At 37.3% G+C, this 24,337-nt stretch overlaps 1 protein-coding gene across 1 annotated transcript in view; it reads left to right on the forward strand.

The window, feature by feature from the left end:
• CTNNA3 (catenin alpha 3) overlaps positions 1-24,337 on the forward strand; it is a gene marked incomplete at both ends in the record, with an annotated part of 466,214 nt that overhangs the window by 379,028 nt on the left and 62,849 nt on the right. The window contains one exon of the mRNA XM_080347591.1: positions 3,360-3,511. Coding sequence (XP_080203717.1) covers positions 3,360-3,511 — 152 coding nt within the window. The remainder of the gene's footprint in view (positions 1-3,359; positions 3,512-24,337) is intronic.

Consider the following 24,337-nt stretch of genomic DNA (forward strand, 5'->3'; position numbering starts at 1 on the left):
CTTCTCAGTGAGGGTGACAGAGCCTGGCCCAGGCTGCCCAGGGGAGTTGTGGAGTCTCCTACTCTGCAGACATTCAAACCCGCCTGAATACCTTCCTATGTAACCTCATCTGGGTGTTCCTGCTCTGGCAGGGGGATTGCACTGGATGAGCTTTCAAGGTCCCTTCCAATCCCTGACATTCTGTGATTCTATATGGATTTCTAACAGTCATAAATGATTAGATTTTCAAAAGACTCTTCATATTACTCAGTTCAACCTTTTGCAGTGACTGCAGAATCATATTTTCAGTAATTCTACTATTATCTGTGTTTTTGAACACATCTGATGAAGATGTATCTGTCATTAAACAGCTTATTCCATTCTAAATAGTGTGTCTTGCATGGTATAACTAAAGCATCTGCTGGAATAAACCCTTGTATTTCAGATGGTACTTTTTGGTCAGCGCATTTGCCTTAGCTTAGATGATTTTTATTTCTTTGTATACCACTTTGGATTGAAATGAGATTAAGAATATACATAAAACTTAGCAGTAAAATGGGTTTACTGGAATATACAGGGTTCTTGAGACCTGAAATTCTTAGATACCGCTCCAGGAAGTGCAAACTATTCTTTGGTCTCAAAGACTGAAATGAAATATAGAAGTACTGAATAAAGACTGTGCAGTTATTGACTAGATTTCTTATTTACTCTTCTAGTATTACCCAGCATTCAAGTGGTAGCTGTATTTTTAATCTTTTCAATCATAATTTGCTTATGCCTCACTTTAGCTGAATTCTTGCAACTAGAATACTATTTAAATCCTCTGAAAGCAAACTGTTTATACCCATCACACTGGCTTTCATACTAGGTGATCAGATTATGGGGGATAATAAAATACCTGAGATACACACCACTTGCCACAACTCTCTGCTTATGCTGCCACAGGGCTCATCTGAACTTATTACTGAAAGATGAAGGACATCCGTAAAGCAAATCTTTCATTCCCATGAATAAATTCTAGATTAGTTCAGTCTAACGTAGTGTACGATGCCAGGATATAGTATCAGAAAGCATCCTAAGGAGGACAGAGTTCAAGCATTTATTCCTTTTATTATGTGACTTTCTTAGTGCTAAACAATATTAGATCACTGAGAAGCAATAGCCTGTCCTGTAGAAGAAGGGACCTGCAGGCAGCAGCCACTGAAAATGCAGCTGGTAAGCAGGGAGTCTGTGCTTTACAATATTGCAAATGAAGGTGTATCAAGTACAGTGAAGTGGGGATGTAGGAGGCTTTGGAAAAGACAAGGTGATTTTGACTATACCAATGGAAATCTTTAGTTCCTGGAAACTTGTTGTATTCTCCTTTGCAGCATTTTTACAATGGATGTGAAGAGCTGCACATTATATTTTATGTAAAATGTATGAAGTGATTGTTTACATAATCACAGAATGGTTGGGGTTGGAAGGGGACCTCTGAGGATCGTCTAATCCAACCCACCTGCTAAAGCAGATAGACCTAGAGTAGATCACACAGGAATGTGTCCAGGTGGGTCTGAATGTCTTCAGAGGAGACTCCACAGCCTCTCTGAGCAGCCTGTTCCAGGGCACCCTCACAGTAAAGAAGTTTCTCCTCATATTCAGATGGAGCCTCCCGAGCCTCAGTCTGTGCCTGTTGCCCCTCATCCTGTTGATGAACACCGCTGAAAAGATTCTGGCCCCATCCTCTTGACACGCTCCCTTGAGAGAGGGGTCAAGATACCCGTTTAATGTAAAAAAAAACAAAAACAAAAACAAAAACAAACAAAAAAAAAACCAACAAAAAAACATATTCTGAAATACATGTTGGTGTTCAAAAAAAAATTTCAAAAAGCACTAAATAAATAGGTAAATAGGTACTTGCTCTCCCTGATTATTCCACTTCATTGCTAATGAAAAATGTACCTTGTCTTTTCCCATACAATTTAAGAAATCTGTACTTCCCACTGACCTTTTCAGAAGCCAAGGTAGTTCAAGTGATAATCTGAAGAGGGGAAAAAGGGTTTTAAATATCCAATTTTTCAAATTAAATGGCATCTACTTGTTTCACACTTGTGGGGACATAGCTTACGGAAGAAAATGAACTTTCCTACTGCTGCTGAAGTTTGTTATTTCGGGAACTGACACATGGAGTAACTGTTCTGCTCTTTAGAAAGAAGCAGCTGAGCTCAAAGACAGTGAAGTTACTGGAATTTAAGAGTGAATTCAAATGTCTCCAAAGGTCATGTGGGTTTCTCCATGTAACACTAGGGGTTAACGCATTATTGTGGCATCTTTTCTAATATCTCAAGTATATGCTAGCAGGTTTTCTAATTCAGAAGTGTTGACTTCAGCTGAAGCCTTGTTTGCATAAAAATGTATTGGTATTGGTAGCGTTGCTCTCATGTGGTAAGAATTTATGAGTTATACAGCACATAATTATGGAGGAAGGGATGCAAAGCATATAATATTTGTCTTTGAAACCAACACATCACCTGAAAAAAGCTTCTGTTCCACAAGATATATTATTTCTATTGAATATTACAGAAATTTAGTTCTGTCCCTTTACTTTCCATTTCTTCTGTGTCTTCAGTCTCCCTGTGATAGGAAATGAGTTGTTGCAAATGAGTTTGATCTGTACTTGTTTGAGGTCCTTCTGTGCATGATGGGTTTTCCGGCTGCATTCTCTTTTCACTCTGTGTTCTGTGTCCTGGGTTTCCTTTGCTTTGAATTGATGTGAAGGATCAAAGGAGGTATAGTGGTACCAGGTCACCATGGAAAGTAAGGCCACGGGGCGCCAGAAGAAAATACCCTGGACATTCTGGGTGAAACACAGGTCAATATCAAACTGAGTCAAAATTTACAACTTGTTTGATTCAGTCGAACAAGGTAAACTGCCTTGGTAAATCCAGGTTACAATTGTGGGACTTTTTCGTTTGGAGAGTAAGCATCAATCTTCTGGTATTTTTCTCTTCATTCAGACTGAAAGCAGATTCTGAAATAGTAGGAATCGGCTGAATAGTAGTTCCAACTTTGAGCCAGGGGATTCATCCCGATTCTTTGGGTAAAATTTCTGTTGAAATTACTGGCAAGTTTTTACAACTGCTTTCCTGAAACCCCTTTTAAAACTTCCTTCTTCTTTGTCGTACTGTGTAGACAACCACAGCTTATGTGCCCACCAAGCGCATTTTTATCACCGTGTTAAAAATTACAAATGTATTGTCTCTTAAAACTAACCATGTTATTACTATAATGCTTTAATATGCATAATTAATCAATGTGAGGCAATTTGCCAGAAAGAAAAATTACATCTTTTATCCTTTTTATGCTCACTGAGTTTTGTTTGTGTTTTCTTTTTTAAATAGTGATTCCAGAGTTTATTAGTCAAGTAAATATTGCATTGGAGAGCATAAGCAAGAAGACAGTGCATCTCTTTGATGATAACCAGTTTGTGGACATTTCTAAGAAGGTATATGATACAATTCACAACATCAGATGCTCAGTCATGATGATTCGGGTAAGTTTTTTCTTTCTTAATTTAATTTTCACTTCTGAGATAGATGAGGACATCCCAGCATTTTTCATTTTATAACCGTGTGTGTGAACAATGTCCCTAAGCTCATATCTAGATTGAACTGATCTGAGAAATTTGGATTACAATGAAACACGCATGATTATAACTTAAGAAGGCTAGAGTTGCATAGAGTACTAGATCAGAATGTTGCAAAAAATGTGGTTTGTTCTTTAAAATATTTATTTATGTTTGGGTGAAGAAGATATTCATTCACTTCATTATCAATTTGTGTCTACAAACCCAAATCTGCTGTAGCACTTCAACCTTATTCAGTGGAATGTAGGAATGGAGAGTATTTCAGATGATCCTTATAATATATTGTTGAAGTTTTGTCAGCCTCACCAGAAAACTTAATAGCCTGATTTCTGTCAACCTTAGACAATCACAATCAATGTACTTATTGTAGTGTTTTTCCTGAAGTTCCAGAAAATGCTTCAGAACAACTTATTTTTAAAATTTGGAACAGAATTTTGTCACATGCAGAATTTCCTGTAAGTGTCTTCAGGACACAAATCCCATTTCAAATGAAACAACTGAGCTGCAGTATCTGCATGTTCAGCAATTTTGTTTTTAAATAAAATGAAACAATAAAAATGTAGATACTTTTTTTTTTTTTAAAGTAAGTCTTCTGCATTGTTTTTTCAGTTGAGAAGAAAGTAAAAAAACTGATTGATCCTTTTTAAATATAAAAACATACTAGAGGCTGTCATGGGCAGCAGGTGGAGGGAGGTGGTTCTGCACCTCTGCTCTGGTGAAACCCCCTGCAGTGCTGCGTCCAGCTCTGGAGCACACAGGACACACATGGACCTGCTGGAGAGGGGCCAGAGGAGCCACAGAAATGATCTGAGGCTGGAACAGCTCTGCTGGGAGGACAGGCTGAGAGAATTGTGGTGTTCAGCCTGGAGAAAGCTCCAGGGAGACCTTATTGCAGCCTTTCAGTATTTAAAAGGGGCTTATAAGAAATACGGGGACAGACTTTTTAATAGGGTCTGTAGCAGTAGGACAGGGGGTAATGGTTTTAAATTGTAAGATGGTAGATCTAGATTAAATATAAAGAAGAAAGTTTTTACAGTGAGGGTGGTGAGAGTGTGGCCCAGATTGCCCAGAGAGGTGGTAGATGCCCCATCCCTGGAGACATCCCAGGCCAGGCTGGATGGGTCTCTGAGCAACCTGAGCTGGTGAAGATGTCCCTGCTCATGGCAGGGGTGGCACTAAATGAGCTTTAAAAGGTCCCTTCAAACCCAAACTATTCTATGATTCTAATATAGAAATATTAGTGAATCATAAAATATTGCAGTTTATAAGTTGAACAGTTTCAGTGGGAATTAAAATGTGAAAAATCTTTAAAATGTCTCATCTTTATTGCAGTTCTCAATTATGATATTGCTTATATACTGAAGAAAGATCTTGAAACATATGTCTTACCCATAGCAGGAGGAGTTTACCTCAGTTGGATTTATCTGGCAAAACACACCAGCCTGAGACCGATCCTCTGTTAGATCTTCTGATCCGTTCCTGTTTCAGTGAATATGGGCTAAGAGTTTTGGTTAGGACATCTGTTTTTTTTTTTTTTTCTAGATCAGTTAAACTTAATTTAATGCCTGCATTGCTCGTACCACCTTCCTTTAGTGACTGAGGGACTCTTGTTTTTTTAAGATTACAAAGTTGCATGTCTTTTCTTCAGTAAGATTTGAGTCTTCAACATGTCCAGTGTTCTTGGACTTGAACTCCAGGTGATTATGAGTGATTATTCCTTTATGAAGTTTTTAATTTGGGGGGGAATGTGCTGAGGAGTATAACAAAGCTTCAGTGAGTCTGCAAAGAATGGACATCGTTCTGCAGGAAACTCTGAGTGTATTCTCTTACAGTCCTCTGTGATGTGTATGTTGACAGACGCTCAAAAAAGAAAATGATATTATATACCCTGTACATCTTTCTCAAGCATCAGGGGAAACAGTACATATGCATAACACATAGGAAGTTTACTGTGTATGTGTACTATGTAATTGCATAGTGCATCTGTAAAATCCTAAGTCATCGCACACCTAAATGGGCAGTATTAATATGAAGTTTTCTATCAGTGCCATCTTCCACTTCTGCTTTGCAAGTGCAATTTGACAAAGCAAGAGAAAAAAGTGTCAGAAATTACCTTGTTGGTTGTACCTGAAGCAGTGGGTAGCAAACAGCAGATACTCAGCTGCCTCCTCTGAATTGAACAAGGGAAGACCGGAGGATTAGAGCTTTCTTCCACCTGTACTGAAGTTTATCCTAAACAGTGTATGTATTTGCATTAGGGATCAGTGTGGCTTGAAGTGTGTTCAACTGTATTTGAATGTGTTCAGCAGCCCAGAAGTTGCAGAGTCCTGACAAAAGCTCAGGAGATTTTAAGGGAAAATTTAAAAAAAAAAAAAAAAAAATCATTAAAAAGACATGTGTGCAGCTTTCTACTTAATGAGTGCCGTTATTCAGACACTGGCATGAGAGGAGTTTTTTTTTTTGAGGTTTGGGGAAATGATAGTCAGCTAGTGCACCATCCTTTAGAGATACTGACTGCCAGCATAGAGACAGTGCTGAGGAAACCTTGGCATTTATTTTTTAGGTAAGGATGTACTTGCAGTCTGAATTAGATACATTCCACACAATGCTAGTTTCATTTAAATCTGCCTGTAAGAAGCTTTAGTAAATATAATGGTTGTTCAGACACATGCTGTTACCACAGCAGCCAAGGTGAGGAAATAAAGATACTCTGTGGACAACTTATAGGGGCTTACTGATACAGTGCCAGAGAACAATGCATTGCTGATTACACATTGAATCAAGGAAAGAAAGTGTTGATCAAAATATAATAGAGAAATGTACATTAGAAGGACACCGATTCACAGGGGACAATTTTTCATCATCACACTAAGAGCAGAAACTCTCCAGATCAGTTCCTCGGGGAGCATTTCAAACATGTAATTACACAGAATGTTTTTAAAAATACTGTAAAATGCTGCCAAATACTGTTGTTAATGCAAATTATTAGATTTGCTTTTCAGTGTCAATAGATACATAAAACATTAATTCCAGTCCTGTAGGGATAATGTGAATAACACTTGAGAGCAACTAAATAGTGGAAGATGTGCTGTACTCATGAGCTGTAATAGAAATGCTGCTGGAACTGCAAGATGTTCCCTTAAGATGCTTTTCGATGTTTCACTTGCAAGGATTAATTCATCAGTGATAGTTGTTGACTTGGAATCATCAGATATTTGATACAGGGTGTTTAGGTGCATGTGCTTATTAGTGTCCATGTTCCTCATTCCTTTTTTACTCTTGAAGCATCTGATTTTTCTTAAACTGTAGAGGCATTTGGAGCTTGATTTGGCACAGAAACACTTGGACATTATCTGAGTAGTGTTTTAATCAGAATATTGCTGTTACAGAAATAGATTAGGATAGATAGTAGAATTAAAGACAAGAATTCTGCCATGTGAAATACATGGAAAAGTAAAAAAGAAACAGGTTGACAGTTTTTGAGGCAGCACATATTAAATATTGCATAATATTAAGAGTGATGCTGGGAAAAAGGAGCTTCTTTATGAAAGTGTAGTTTGTTGGAGCAGCTGGATTGAGGTAATAGCTAATATATCCCATTAAGATATTAAACACAATAGAAAGTGATAATGACTTTGAATGACTGATAACCAGTGATAGATAAAGCAGTAATAAAGTCTTCCTAGCAGAAATACACCAAGAACAGTAGAAAAGATTTCACGAAGTCCAAGTTTCATGGAATTTTTTGGTTTTATTAAAGGATAAACAAGTAAATTGCTATGAGTTTTCCAGAGAGGAAGAAGAGAGCAAAATGTTGGCAATACTCAATTCAGCATGCTTTTGCTACTCTTACATTCACGGCAGTAGTGAATGAGGACCCTGCGTTCCCTAATTTTATGAGAGTTGGAAGATGTATATTGACATTGTAGTTCTTAGCTGATACAATTCATCATTTTGATGCATTTCTTAAAAATCCTTTCTGCTGAATGTGTATTCCGTGTGCTCTTCCTTTCAGAATTCTGGCATGGAGACTATAGGTTCCCTTGGATTTTACAATGTTTACTGTGTTAGGCTTTTTGAATGTTTCTTTTGCAGATGGTGCCTTTATTACCATTGAACAGCCATTCTCTGCACCATGTTGTACGTGATCTCTACCCCCAGTGTCCCCCTGGGGACCATTTTGCTTTTCTGTTGTACTAGATACTTTTCTTTCAGGTAGATCCTCACGACATCCCCATTCCATTCCTTATTTTCCTGTTTCTTTATTTAATAGTCTTTTACTGTGGTTTTAAATTTCCTTCGCAAAATCGGACTCAGTTTAGCTACAATATGACCCTTTTTAAAATGTTTTGGCTGCCACAGAATACCCTTGGAATAGCTTCTCTTTTTCTTCTTTTGTTGGTTGCAAATTCTGAGTAGTTTTTCATTCTGTTTTAAAGAAATGTAACAGTTAATCCATAACAGAGCTTGGAAGCTCTTCAGTACACTTGATTTCTCTCAGTAAGAATCTTCAATCTCTTGTGTCCAGTGAAGTTACAGGAATTTTCAGAACAAGAACTTCTCAGAAAGGAAGATAGCAAGTCATGGAAACCTTCCTATGATCCTGCTTCTCTCTGAGCCAGTTAGTAAGTGTCCAGTTTGAATTCCACCTTTGCTTTTATTAATGTCAGAATTACCCTACACATACAGGATTTTCTACCTCTTTTTACTTGTGTAGTAGGAATGAGTTAGAGCCAGTCGGAGTATACATGAATTGAACCTCTAGAAGCTAGAGAGAGCAAAGGAAAGCAGGGAAGCGTTTGAGAAAAAAGACATTTACTACAGTCTTGTAATTGAAATATATATTGGGAGGTTCGTTAAATACTCTTTTCTTCATTTTTTTCTAGCCTTCACCAGTTGCACTAGAGGAAGAACTTCTGCAGTGGTAGTTAGCAAGCCAGCTGGACTCGCATCTCTCATTTTCTTGCCATTTCTGACTTAATTTGGTCAGAGCTGACCTTTCCTTCCCTCAGCTCCTTGTCAGCTTCCCTGGCAGAAAGTGGGAACTTCCTTGTGTATTTTCACTTGTGCTCCCTTATCAACTAGGCTTCTGGTATAAACACAGTTAGGACCTGTTATGTTGTCATCTTTTTTTTAACCAGCAAAGGATTTTCTTCCCTTGTTATTTAGGAAAAAATATGCTCTATACTGGTTGTTACCAAGCAGATGTTTCCGTGCCCTGTCTTTTTCAAAGGGTGCTTTCATTGCTTATTTTGTCAGTCCTGTCATCCAAAGGCTGATATGTCTAGATGTAGTGTGACTGAAAAAGGATATAATATCTAATGTCCTTTAAATAAGAACCTAGAAGAAATGCTTACTGCCTGTTAAGGATAGTTGGTCACCTGTTCCTTTTTCAGGTTTTTATCTCCAGTCATATAACAGGTATTACTGGGGAATGTTTGTGCTGCAGAAACCAAATAAGAGGTGAGTTAAAACTGTTTAATGCCACAATCAAATATGCATACTTGCAAGTAAGAGCTTCTAGCAGCTATTTATCCCTGCCATATTACTTGGCTTTGTAACATGTCAAGTCAGGATCATGCAACCTTGAGGTACCATTGTGGGGAAACCTTAACTCAAAGCACTATCCCACACAAGTTAGATTGATATCTTAATTCATCTGCATACATATTTTCCAAAAAAAAGTCTATGTTCTTTACCCCACAGTATACTTGGGAAGTCATACCATATTGTAGAAATACTGAGTTGTTTGTATGTAAATCTGTATTAGCATCCTAAACTTGGTCATTGTTATTATTATGACTCTGCCTTGCAGATGTCTTATCAAAATGCTCTGTGCTGCATGTTTCAGGACACAGTCTACATACATTTCAATTTAGCATTTATTACAAATGCTAACTTCCATTTAATACCAGGCCAGTTTGTGTTCCCAAATAAATAAAGCCAATTTCTGTTTTCTAGCAAACAACTGCCCATACCATTTTGCTTGTATTTCATGTTTATGTACCATATCACGAAATCTCAAGGGTCTGATTTTCTGCCAATTTCATTAGTTTAAGGCCTTTAATATCTTCAACAAATCAGATGACATTCTGGTTCTCTGTGTAGTCGTGTTGCTGGGTTTGTTGCTTTATAGAGCAAAAAGCTGCTCAGCAGTGTATCTGTAAATAAAACTGACTGTCTCATTTTCCTCTGAAGTTGCATCCTGTTTTCTTGAACATATGCACAGACTGTTACCCTGATAAATCTTTAGAGTTTGGAGTTGCCATAATTGCCATAACGAGTATCGGTTCTTAGAGTGCAAGTGTTTCCACCACCACCACCAAAAAAACCCAAAACCAACAACAAAAAACCCCCAAACTTTGCTGTAGAAATACAGATGAATTGCTTCATTTTTTTAAAACCGATGGTGTGTTCATATCTCAGGTAGAGGGAGGGAGACAGAAGAGGAAAAAGTGGACAGTAACCCTTTTAATCTCAGACATGGAAATGGAAGGCCAAGCACAGATATATCATTATATCACCCAAGGAGGGATGGCCCTTCTCCCACATTTCAGGTCCCTCATACTTAAACCATTGAATTAGAGTCAGCAGAGTAGTTGGGGAATGATAGAAGTATCTTTTTTTTTTCCCCTTCAAACAAAAGAGCAACTGGCTTTTCTGGCTTTTGTGCTTCTACATTCTTGCACTTCCAGACTAACAATTCTAACTTTTCGGTTCATTGTACGTCCTTCTGACTGCTGCCCCTGCTCCCATGATCCAGCCCTTCACTCAGTTTTTACAATAAAATTTCTGATTTTAAATTGTTTTCTTTCTAACTATAAAATAAAGCGGGTAGGAAAATAAGTGCAATTCCAAAATTGTCCTTTTACATCCATGTGTTATGTTATTTCTATATATAGAAATATGCCCTGTAGTATAGGAGTGTCAAAAGCAGCTGTCCTCTTCTGAGCAAGAATATGTAGAATTTTCGTATTGTTTTATGTATATGTTGAAGAAGTAGACTCTTTCTTTAATGGCATGTATAAACATATGAGAAAGCACTTGGTGTTGCGTGCAGGTCTGATGGTCAGAATTTTCCTTCATCTCCAAAGCAGCAGCTCACTTGTGCCATTCAGGTGACTCTAGATATGAGGAAATGGCAGTAAATGCTTAAAAGGAGTGTCAGTAACTCATCGCTTGGATAGCACCACATTAAAGCACGTAGTTATTGTGTGTTAACATTTATTACTTTTTTTGTGATACGAAATTCTTTTAAACTATTCAGTATTGGTTTTTGTCCAAAATATTGTGGTTAACTGAGCCTTCTTTCTAAACCAAGAGTACTGCAGTCTCTTTTGAACCAGAACAGAAGGAAGGGACTTCAGGAGATTATCTGGTCCAACTTCCTGTTGAAAGCAGAGTGTTATCCAGGCCTTGGTGAAGCCAAGTCTGACTTTCCTGGCTGTTTTTTTCTTTTTTATATTAGTGTTAAGACGGTAATAGAGAACAGTTGGGGCACACAAAGCAATAGTGTGTGCTAAATCTTATTTATAAAACCAAGATTCTTGCTACATTGCATGCAACTATTAGATTATAATACTTTTACCGTTGTTTGCTGCATTTGTGCTTGCTTGTTTACATTCGGCATGTGACTTTTCTTTTTTATTCATTCATCATCATCATTTTTATTCATGTATCTTCTCTTTTTTATTCATTTTACAGTTAAAAAATGTAATTTTCTTAAATCTCCCAGTTTCTAAAATGTCACCGAATGTCAGCTAATGGGAAAGGTGTTGTGTTATTTTTTAAAAAAGAAAAAAAAAAAGCTTTATGGGTGTATATATAGACAAAAATAGTGAATGATGTCAGAAAAACTGATGCAGGGGACCAGTGGTGAAAGGGTCAGCTGCATACTGTATCCATTACAGTATAAATGTGCAATTATCCATCCTGGCAAATCTGCATTATCTTCTGCCCAAGCTGTACAGCCTGAGGCATCATGCAAGGCTGTGAATTAAGAACTTTTCAGCAGCAAATTGCTACATGGCTTATCATCAAAGTCTCTTAGTGCTGGGATTACTGATTCAGACAGAGAAGCCAATACGCTTTGGACAGAAATGTATGACATGAACAGCTTTGACTTACATAGTACTTTAAATTTCAGTTTTTCCCAGCTTAGGGATAAAATTATATTGCAACTGTGTCACATATGATTACATTTTTAATTGTTCACAAAATTATCCCTCTCTTTCAGGAAGACAGAACTTTCCAGAAAGATTTTGTAGCTCTAGTTTAGTGGCTCATTAGAAACTTAAGCACAAGGCAGCATTTCTTCTGGAACACTAAAATCTTTGCTCTGTTTTTTTTTTTTCTTTCTTCTAGCAAGGCAGAGTGGTGAGTGTTCCTTCCTTGCCATTTGGTGCTGCCTGTCCAATATAAATTGTATTCCCAGAGAAACTGGATGAATATTATTCTGTTAAAAGGGAAGGACTGAATTTCTGAAACTAAAACTGGGAGACACAGCAAAAGTGTTACTAGTCACAGATACTCTATGAAAATATGCATCCTGCCACATGGTTCACTGGAGTATGAGAAATGCAAGCCTGGGAATGGAGGCTGCAGTCTCTCAATAGTCTTAATAGCTCAGGCTATGGTTCTGAATCTGAAATCAGCCGTATCAGTGCTAGTGCCAGTTCTGGCTCATAGATCTTCATTGCTCAGTGTCAGTCTGGCCATAGATCCATTTTTCTAGTCATAATCATCTGTACAGGCCGTGGCCTAGTTGAAATTCTCAATTGCCATTATTTTCACTGTGGAATCATTTAACTGGTAGGATGGACTCTTTTTAGCATGATGCAGAAAAGCAGCGAGGTGCATTACAAATGTATTCAATCAGATTTCAAGAATGTGATAGTAATTCTCTGCGTGCTAGATTTTGATCTCAGTTTTGCTGGCACAAATATGGAGTAGCAATGCTGTGGTCTGTGTCGTTTTGTGCTTTACAGTCGTGTAACAGTGGAGAATCCGGTCCTGTTGTCATGCATGTCCTTGCTGATGCAACAATGTGACAGTGAAAACATTTGTGGTAAATTATTTATTTAACTCTGAGTAGTTATTTTGGTTTACATTTTTATAAGTCCTTAGTATTCCATAGGTGTACTTGAGTTCAGATTTTGCTGTTAATAATACCTTCTTGTCTTATTTTATTTTTGTTTAAATGGTGTCTTGCAAGCTTGAATCACACCAGCTTATTTTCTTGAAAGTGTTCATAGAATTGGAATGTTGATGAAGGCAGATGGGCATACCAAGTAAGGAGGAGTAGTAGTAACAGGGAAACTAACTCAGAAAAAACAGGAACCTTGAAAGAAAATTCATTGGAGAATTAAAAAAAAATCCTCCACTGAGCTACTGAGCTTCATAAATTGGAAGATAGTATTTTTAAGTACTCCTTACCTGAATTCAGATTCTGTAGAGGCTGACAAACCAGCTGGTACCTAATTACCTGAGAAACTCTGGGAGTCGCTGCCTGTTCTTAAAAAGAGAGAAAAGAGACCCTTTGTTATATTCAGTATTAACAAAGTAAGTGTATATTGATACTGCAGTGAAGTGTGTTGCATCAGGGGAGTACTGTGCATCATCTAGTGCATGGGTTGTGTTGAAATTGCAGCTTTAGAGCACCATTTCTTCAGCATAACTTAGCTATTAGCTTTTGAGGCCTTCTTGCTGTTCACTATACCAAGTACTTTAGTTACTGGGAAATTTGAGCAGTATCTAGCATAAAATTAGTTACTAGAAGGGCATTGTTACCCTGCTCTCCCTGAAGTAGTCTGCATAAAATAATTATAGAAAATATAAGAAAACACAGTTATTCAGCAAGCTGGACAGAATTCTCTCTGAAAATACAATCCTTCCTTTTTCCTAGACAAGGTCAAGTGTGAAACAGTGCATGAGAAATGATCATATGTGCCAATTTGATTAGCCTGTGGAATATACTGAAATTTGTTACAATGCTAAATTCACCTACAAAAATAGTAACAACTTCCATGTTATGATACTGCAAAGCATATCCATGTGAAGTACTGAGAATAAAGCTGGTAACTATCTAGAGTGAGGTGGTGGCATCTTGGGGATGCACATGGGTATGGTTACATGTCCCTAAGAATGGTTTTGTTGACAGATGACCACCTTAGTTAGCTCCTTGGCACCCACAGCAGCTGGTGGCCACATTCCAGTAACGGCATGTCCCCTTACAGCAGTGTCATCACGTTTTCTTCATTGAGATTGCAGCCAGTGCAGGTAGGGGAATATCATTGTTCTTCCAGGGGCCTGGAATTAACTGGCTGACTCTGTGTAGTCCTGCAGTGAGGGCCATATTCTTGACAACACTAATTGATGTCAGAGCCAACTGGATAACTGACATCAATTGTTCTTCCACCTATATTTGTTGCATTAATCTTACCACTGCCTGCCTCTTACCTTCTTCATAACTGGTGTGTAATTTTTCATTGAGGAAATCAGATAAGCAGATGTCAGACAAGTCTTCATTCTTTGTTGCTGATGTGCTATCAGAATGGGAGTTCAGTTCCTTTTGCCTTAGTGAGAAACCAGGCTGGCATTCCACCTGAACGTGGCATGCTATGCTACATCTGCGAGTTCTGTGGACCCCACAGGGTTGTTCGGTCAAATGCACTCTGACCATATTTGTGAGTTTGTGGAAGCTGGATTCCGAATGTGTGAAAAAACAAGTATGAGGCTTATTTAATATTCAGCAGATAAAGAAGAGAGCTGAATAATTGTTTGCTGTTTCACTGAGGAAGAGCTAGCCCCAACAAGCAGAGGTAAATCTGTAGCACACAGTTACATGCTTAAAGTGATGGGAGATCTCACCAGTGCTCTGGATCTGTATAAGTGCAAAGCTCAGTCTAACTGGTCAGTGGCCAACAAATAAAACAAGCTTGTCACCTCAGTAAGTGAAGCCAGAAGTAGAACTGAGTCAGATTTCAAGCAGAGCAGCACCAGCGCAAATTGTGACTTCGTTTGCCAGTATTGGGGTTTGTGGACTAATGACTTACCGAAATAGAGCCAGTCCTCAACAGAGATGAAGACTAAAATTGTGTCTGCCTAAACTTAGGCTTCCCTTTCCACTTCACAGTTGCATTCCATTAATATAGCCTTAAGCCTTGCATCTTGCAGCTTCCACCATCTAAGGCTTGACTGCTTGATTTGCTCTTGCTGTTTATAGGAAACTCACAGATCGGAAAGCAGATGACTCACCCTAGTTGCCTTTTAACTGCAGAAAGGGTGTGCATGAACGGACTTATTTTTTCCTGAATGAAAATATTATCCTGGCTGATAGTGTTGCTGCTGTATTGTTAGTTTTGTTTGGGTTTTTTTGATATATGAAGTTGCACCATGCATTTGTAGAACACACTAGCTTTATAATTCATGGGAGTGTTTTACCCTTACAATATGATCACGTTTCTCTGCTGGTGGAGTTAAATACAGATGAAATTTTAGGCTGCTTTTAGTTCATCAATAGAAACATTCATTTTCTCCTGATATTTTTCTCTTCCAGAAAATAAGTAGCAAGTATTATCTGTAGCCTGGATATTTAGAGATGGAATGATTCACTCTTACACATTCTGTAGAACTGCCACATAACTCAGAGGCTGGGCAGGCAGCTTTTGCCAGGAATAATTGGCTTCTAGGCTGTGGTACATCTCTGCTCCTTTTTTCTTTATTCTTGGGTATGTTGATAAGCTCAGAGATTTATCTACCATCTATGCAAAAAAAACCAAAACCAAACACAACAAAACAAAAAACAAAACAAAACAAGTTGAGAACATTATTAATTGCAAAAAAAAATACCATCCTCCACAAAGAGAAAGTAAAAAAACAGTTGAAATTCATGTCAGGAACCATCCAATGCCCAACATGAATAGCTTACCATGAAAACATAGGATGGTATTCTTTGAACAGTCACGGTGCTGCGCACAGGCGTAGCTATGCGTTATCCTGCCTCACATAGCATTTTTGTTTGTATCCTCTTCATTTCTTTTCCTTCCCCTCCTTTTTTTTTCATTCCTTTTCCATTTTCTCTGCTATTACCTTACAGTTTGTCTCATGTTGTTTATATGCAGATTTGCTTCTCATGCCTGATACTAAGGTAGTATAAGAAATGTCTTTTGTAACGCATGAAAACTGGAATTCTCACAGGGTGCCAGTCTCTTTGGAAAAGGATAACTAATGTATGAATTATGATTTTTATCTTGGCTAAAATAAATACTATACTCACGTATGAAATTTAAAGATACGAAACCACGTATGGAAATCATATAGGACAGTAATGCGATTCAAAAATTCTTTTTAGAAGTGAGGACATAGACATTAAAACTGCCTTGACAAATGGATGTAGATCAGAAGACGGATGTGTAAATACCATGTTTATGGCCCAGAGACCCATGTTCACATGCCCTGAAGTCTACTTCAGGCTTTGTACCTGGTATCTACACACCAGGGAAGTCATTTGAGCTAGACAGGAAGAAAAAAGTGGCACTGTGAGTTCAGTCCACCTCAGCCTTGTCTCCAGAGTTGAATTCATGAATCTGCCATGCCTTCCTATACCAAGTAAGGGAAGTGCTGGACAAACCAGGACAGGATCCAGAACAGGCCGAGAATGCCATTTAAAACAGTGGAATTTTAGTGAAAATACTGTCATCCTCATGATTAGTAGTTGCCATTCTCTCTTGGGCCAGATGACTTTGCTAAAGTCTTCAAAGAGTAAAGGCAGTTCTGTAGCCTAGTACTATGTTAAAATCAGTAAACTGGGGCAATTACTTTGCTTGAAGGTCTGATTCTATTACTTTGTATGAGAGAGAAATAGGAGTTTGTTGATAAAGTATTAAAAAAGAGAAACAGATAAAGGCCATTCCAGCGTTGTGAGCAGCAGACATTATTTACCCATCTCAGCCTGGATCCGATTTCCATGTGGTCCCCTGGCATGGCAGTTCATTGGGCATTCAGGACTAGTAATTTCCTGTCTTTTAACTTTTTGAAGCTTTTACCCTTTTCCTCCCTAGTTGGAATTGGATTTCTTATTTGTGAAAGTAAGCTTCCTCCCTCTTTTCTTTTAAATCTTGAATTTTCAAGTCTCTCAGACTCATCCAGGTGTTTGCACCTGATTTAGTTCCCTTCTCTGTTTCTCATGTTGCCTCTATATGTATTAGAACGCTATGCTAGAAAGCTGTGAATGGTTTAAAAACAAGCACTTAAAAATTAGTAAATAGCGCTGTTGAGGTTCTTTGAAAACTTAATGCGCTATATCTGAATAATGCGTCATTCTGTGATTCCTAGTGTATATTTAGCAAGTAGGGGTGTTTTTTCATGCTGTCTTAGTAATTAACAATAGTAAATCTTCCTGCACTGCATCAAATAAGTACTCTTTAGTATCCATACTGCTTGCATATATATGCATACTAACATATTAGTATTTCTGTTGTGGTTTTGTTTTTTTTTTTTTAAAAAAAAAGAGCCACAAAACCACACAGAAGTTTAAAACAAATCAATGACTTACTATGTTTTTTTTGTTTAGGGTAAAAGAAAATTTTAGAGTTTGGATGATTGAAATGGCTCTGACTAGTCCCCTGGGTGTCTGATCAGCTTAGAAATTAAGGCAAATAAATTTATAGAAATGAAGTACAGCATCATTTATGTGATCACTGTTTTCGAAGTTGATTTTCCTGTATGAATCAAGAATTTGTGACTCACAAATGTATGTAAGAACTATTCTATTTTTAGAGTTTGTTTTTAATATTACATTAAATATTGCAAATCCCATTCTAAACTTCCAAGCAGTAATAATTCGTACTATATTTTAACAGTAGTGTTCTGCTTGAATGAAGAATTTCACGCAATGGCTGTCGGAAGGTTTTTCATCTATTTCTCAGGATTTACACTATCTTATCAGATTAAAAGTGTCATTCGTGTATATATTGATTTGTATTTAAATTTATCCTTCTTGTAAAGGCCTTACTTGTGCTCTAACAGCAGGTATTCCGTAGTGTAATCTACGCATGTCAAAGTATCTTTGATTTTAAAGAATTGGTTTAGTAGCAGTGTTTAAAACTTGAAGCTTGTATATTTGCTTCGCTTTCCTTCATGTCCAGCTCCAGCTGAGTAGCTCAAGCACAGTGGTGCTCTGTCAGTACTGTTTCCTGTGCAGATCGGGATTAACTTCAAGTAATTCCCAATGTTCATTTGTCTGACCTGTTCTTGGGAACATCCACAGCTGGAAACTCCCCAGTGACTTCAAGCAATCTATTCCACTCCTTTGTTACCTTGAGAAAATTCTTCCTAAAATCCCCCATACACGTTTCCTTTCAGCAGCTTTAAGGCTGTCTCCTCCTCCTTGTTTTCTGTATGCTTAAAGAGTGTTTCTTTCGATATCATGCTCATCCTTGTTGCAGTCCTTTTCTTCAGCTGGTTTATCTCTGTTTGGAAGTGCGGTGCCCAGCACCTGATACAGGACTTCCAGTGGCACCTCAGCTCTGAGTTGAGTTGGCAGCTTATTTCTTACAGCTTGCTGACCCTGCTCCTGCAGATACTTCTAACAATCTGCTTGCCTTTATTTTCAAGAGTGTGACATTGCTGCTTCCTGTTCAGCCTCTGATGCACTGTAATTCTTAATGCTTTTCTGTAGAGCTCCTGCTTAGCCACTTAGTTCCCATCTCTTACTTGTGTAATGGATTTTTCCTGCCTAGATTCAGTACTTTGCATTTGTTCCTACTGTGCTAGCTCATTCTCAGTCCATTTGTCAAGATTCTGTTACTTTTCGACACTGGCTTTATAATCACAGTCTCTCAATAATTTGGTATCATTACAGATTTAGTAAGCCCACTCTATTGTACAAAGTTTTTATGAAAATATTGGGCAGATGCCTCTTGAATTCTATTTGATTCTATTTGATAAGTCCTTTCATTTTATTGGACAGATTTTGATAAGTATTTTGGAGTATATTTTTTAACCAATTATGTACAAACGCTATCAGAGGTTCATCTAGAACCTGTTTCTCTACCTTACTTAAAAGGAGATCATGTGAAACCATACAAAAACTTCTGCTGCTCTGCCCACAAATGGGCATTATCTCATCAAAGAAGTAAGTTTGATTGTTGTACCATTATGTATTCTTGATAAATCCATGTTTGCTGTTACTCAGCTTGTTTGCTTTCAAGTTTTCCTTTCTTTTAGCAGCAAATGTCGTTAATGCACATTGTGTTCTCTCTGTATAAAGACTGGCGCTGATGAAGAGACTGCTCTGTATGGCTTTTGCCATTTCATAGAAGCATAAGTTCTGCTTCATATTGTATTCTGTTTTACTTAAAATACAGGTTCACCCAGTTCACAGGACAGACATCAGTTGTTCTACTGCCTTATATTTTGTGAATTGCAAGTTAATACACATGAACAAATTACTATTCATGTCAGAGACTTAAGACTTTGAAGTGTGCTTAGGTATTCATGAAAGGTGTACAGCTTTGTCCTTGCTGACCCACAGCTCTTGTTTATGGAGAAGACAACATACCAGGGCCATATTCGCACCAAAGCTTTTGGGGGCCAGTAATTTAGAGTGAAAGACCTCAGTGAAGTTGGTAGAATTACACACATGCTACAAGTTGGAATTTGTACCTCTGTTCAGGTACCTTTGCCATCCCATCAACTGCATTCTGTAATGCCCAAAGCTGCATTAGTTCATGAGGGAAATTTGTTCTCATTGCCAAAATTAAACTTTTTCAGGACATTTAAAACCAGATCTGGTTCTAGTACTTAACTGACTCTGAAAGGGTTTTGCTGAAATCCCTAATGTGCCTGAGCAGTTTCCACAAAGCCTTGAAGTTATGGATGTGCAGCAGCAATGATAAATCAAATGAATTTCATTAATACTTTTCTAACAAGTACTTATCCAAGGTTTGGAGTTTTTTCTCGTGAAAAAAGTCATATTCCCTTCTGTTCTAGTAATAAATACTTTTTTTTTTCTTTTTAAAAATCTATTGCAATGAGATAAAAATATTGTTGATCAGCTCCAGTTACTGATTGAATTTAGGCTGGTTATGGTTAATTCGTATTTAGATTCATTAGTTCTTGCTGTTCACTTACTGTTCAAGTCAGATAATGCCGGAGATCTCTCAAAGACCGATTTCACCTATGCAGCCAACCAAGATTTTATTGAGTCCCTGTTGGCTGCAGTTATTCTGCTTTTTATGTACCTTAGTTAAAAATACGGGAGGTGGAGTTTTATGGCTCCAAGATGAGCATTGAGTGCTTCCAAAATTCCCTGGTTGTTTAAGCAAATACACTCTGATTTATAGCAGCTAGAATAATTGAAGTATTAGAAAATGCAACCTATGAGAAAAATACCAAATGAGTTAGTCCTAATTAACCTAGTGAATAGAGTGACAGAAAGGGAAAGAGCAGAGAAAGGTATGATAGCCATTTTCAATTACATACAATATTGTTGCACAAGAAAGGAGAAAATCTGTGTTGCATGTTCATAATGAATACAACAAGAATAAGCTCTAACTACGCAGGGGAAGATTCAGTTTAGACATTAAGAAAACTAATTTTCATAAGGAAGATTTTGTTTAATTTTCATAGATACAAAGTATCTTGTGTCTGTCTTTGTGCCATTTTCATCTGTGGCAGTCTGCTTGTAAAGCCACTTATGTTGACTATCTCTCCTTCCATTTCATGGGCCAGCAGCGGCTGTCAAAGGTGCACATTGTGAAAAAATACGCAAAGGGAGAATACCAAACTGAATAAATTTCTAATTGAATGTATTAGAGTTGGAGGGGAATATTCCTTGCTGCCTTGTTTCACATAACTTTGTCATGAAACCTTCCCAAATTAAAGAAATTATTTCACATATAAACCCAAGAATTGTCCATGGACTGTTGAAGTTATTATTACAGTAATAACAGACAGTGTACATGTAACTAAACAGCTGTTGTTGAATGATTCTCTTTAGCACCTATAAAAATTACACAAAATCATGTAATAAATAATTTGTTCAGAAACAAGACCCCCAAATAGTGTTCTCTGAGGGGTGGCAGGGGGAGGTGTTTAATTTAGCTTCCCTTGGGAAGTGTACTTAGTAATGAAGGCTATCAGCCTATTAAAGCAGGATCAAATCACTGATTTGTGACATGAAGGCTGGTTTGCACAATGATGTGCTTAATGGGTTATTTAGTTCCATATCAGCTGGCACTGATCACTCAGTTGAACAGTCATTGGTCGCTGAGTGACTAAATGTGGGTGGATGCATGTTCTCAGCATCAGAAGCCTCTTGATAATTGAAAGCAAGAACGAAAGTGATGGATACAGGATTCATGGCTAGGGTCGTTTAATCTTCTCTTTGTGTCTGGGAGGAACAGCTGCTAAAACTGAGAAGTTTATACTTCAGGATTAAGTCATTGATGGGTATGTGTGGGAAGGGTGATGGTAGTGCTACTTGTGCATTCAGAAGTGGGCTGTGCATTACATTCTGTATTTATAGAATTATGCACAAATTTTTGCTTGACAGGCTTATTCTGTGTAATGTGTTTTAAGTGGATATATTTTACTTTCAGGTCAGATAGTAGAGAGAGTCAGTTGAGACTGAAGAGACTTGAGCAGATGTTGAGGTTGTAGATAGTAGTTTCATCTACTCCAATCTGAGAAATGTACTTATCATTGGCAGTCTTTTGCTAAGGCATTTATTAATCCATCCAAGGGATTAACTTTTGTTAATATTATCTTTTAAGGTGATTCATTTAACAGTTTGTTCTTCTGACCTTTTTTAAAAAATAGGAAACGTGAATTTTTGAAGAATCAAAATGTAAAGCATCTGGTTGCCTTTGGAGTTAGCCAGTCCTACAATAATGATGTTTTAGACTACTTCTAATACATATGGGTGCAGTACAGAAAACTTGTTCATTTTCCATTTTCAAATATTCAAGTCATGTTTAGAAGTCTACTGTCTACTGTTTTAGTCACAACTATGAAATCAGTAGGCCATATCTCATTTACCTTAGGTTACTGGCAAAAGCGAGAACGACAGGTGAATTAGCTTTTCAGTATCTGTCTTCAAACAACTTCAGAAACATTTCCATTATAGAATAAAGTGTCTTAATTGGCTTCCTACTAGATGAAGCAAATGAGGAAACGGGGAATACCATTTAAATAAGCAAAACAACAAATCACTTGTATTAAAAACTGTTCTGTTCTTGTTGATGATTAATTGTCTGAGATTAAAATGGAAGCTTCTCAGCCATGTGGTGAAGTTTTCTACCTAATAAGAATAAGCAAAGGATACACTTTACATGGAGCTGTGTATTAGTTGCCATTGTTTTAATAGAATGAAGACAAGGACTTTGGTTGCAGCAAAGGTACATAATTGCAATAGCTATGTTTGGTCATATTTTCTGTTGTGGTTACTTAGTGTTTTAGTTCTTTTTGAAGAATTCATACCAAAAAAGTGCTGCCTTGAAATGAAATATCTGGTAAAATGTCAAGCAGCTTTCAGGTTCCCATGCGAGTCTTCAAGTACCTGGTAAAGAATTTGTACTTCTGAAATCCTAGTTTCTTTTCTAATCCTACTCATTTTGTAAGAAACTGCTATCTCTACTATAAACCTTATCTTCCTTGTATCTTTTGACCCTTACGCTTATGATACCATTACTAGTTGTGATTTTTCATGCAACTTTAAAGTTTCCCTCAACTTTTTAGTTTTAAAGATGTGTTCAGTGGTTTTACAACAGCATAACTAGGTCAGTATTTTCAGGAGTAAAACTCTCTTCAAATTGTTCTTGGCAGTATGCAGGAGTGGCATAACTACAAAGTGCCATCCGTGTTCCAAGGGCTACAACGAAACTTCAAGAAAGGAAAGAATGAAAACAGGGCTGAAATAAGGTTTCCAGCAAAAGAGGTGTGACTTTGGGTAGAAAATAGGTGCTAAAACTCTCTGTGCCAGCTTAATCAGCTGTGACAACTTCACAGTTTGTACTTTAAAAGGATTTTCAGAAGGCAGTTCTCAAAAATTTAACTTTAAACTTTTCCATTACACCCCTCTGCTCACATGCTTTCTGTCTCCCGGGCTGTTTATTGAGAAGACTGTTATCCTAATGTATGCTCAGTGAGAACTGAAAGCAGGAATTGTTATGTGGAGTCAGGATATTGACCTGTCTAGCTGGTCCTAGTGGTTGATTAATCTTACCTTTTTTGTCTTAATCTCCTAGAGTGGAGTACTGTAATTTGGCTTATTATTAAATGAGCAAACTAAACCTTCTAGCATCCAGAAGTAATAAGGTAACTTTTACCCTATACTATGATTTCACAGCAATTATTATTTTTAAAACATCAGCTTTTTATCACCTACATTAGAAAATGAACTATCTGTAATGTCTACAGGCTGTGGCAGGGTAATGATCTTACTATTACTTGGTGACGAATTCCTTGGCAGCAGTTGGTGACAATACTGCTATCAAAGACAGAGCTATGACCTCTGCTTTAATTAATCATTTCCTAGCTTTATATTCATAATATCCCAAATAATGTGGTGTGCAAAATATGTCATTTTAAGGGAAGTGCCAAGAACAGATTTCAACAATAAATGTATGATAATTTTTAATGACAAATAGGGGGATGGTATTTGCCGTAGATTGAGATGTCACAACATTGACAGATTAAGAACATAGGATTTTAATTTGCCCTTTATAATGTGAGTTTTCATAGTTTTCAAAATAATTGCTTTTAGCTAACACTTGAAAAGTACTTTTAGTGAATTAATCTGAAAAATAAATACTGCTTGCAATTTCTTGTTCTCCCTCTAGTGCATCAAAACTCTGGCAGCCTGTCATCTGGCAGAATTAAGCATGGAATAACGATGGTATTGTGACTAATACACAAAAATATCAGACACTAACTAAATATTTGCAGAGGGCCCATTTGTGACACATTTACCATAGTTTGTTCCACTGAATGGCAAGCTGCTTGACATGATAAAATTTTCGAAATACTGGCATTAGTCAAATGTCCAGAGTAGAATGGATAATCTCTTTAAACCCGTTGTGTTCTCAGTGAAGAACATAATAGACGAATTCTGATCCTCCTAGTCCTTACAAGCCTTTCTGTCACTGCTGTTGTATTTACATTCCACAAATAATTCTGCAGTGCTATAATAAAGACGTCACCCATCAACTTAATTCCCGTTAAGGTGTTAGGCTGTGCTTCATTTTATTATTCATTTGGGAAAAAGAATGATTGATGGGGGTGTTGAAACCAAGATAAGATAAAGCATAAGAGCATATGATGACAGTTTAAAGGTCAGCATTTAATTGAATGTTAGATAAGAGGAGATAGCTTCCTCCTTTCATATCATGATGTCTCTTTGCCCATTTACATTGCATATCTTGAGATTTCAGACTTGGCTCTGCATTATTTTTTAACAGCTGAGACCCTTTATTTGCAGGATTAATAGTTTCATGAGTGTATGTGACCTTTAAAAGAGAATAATCCTAGATAAAGTTGTTTGGATAATCACTTGAGGAGGGTTTGCATAAAAGCCTTTGTGTTGGAAAAAATTCTCTGCAACCTGGTCAAACACTTCATTTTACAAAGCTTGGATTACAAAGCAAATAAACTAAAGACCACATTTGCACGCAGCTTGGAAAGACCAGCAGAGATCTAAAGACTAAGGCCATACCTTGGTTTTATTAATCT

This window comes from Nesoenas mayeri (assembly GCF_963082525.1).
Source record: "Nesoenas mayeri genome assembly, chromosome: 7".
In the NCBI taxonomy this organism is placed as follows: domain Eukaryota; kingdom Metazoa; phylum Chordata; class Aves; order Columbiformes; family Columbidae; genus Nesoenas; species Nesoenas mayeri.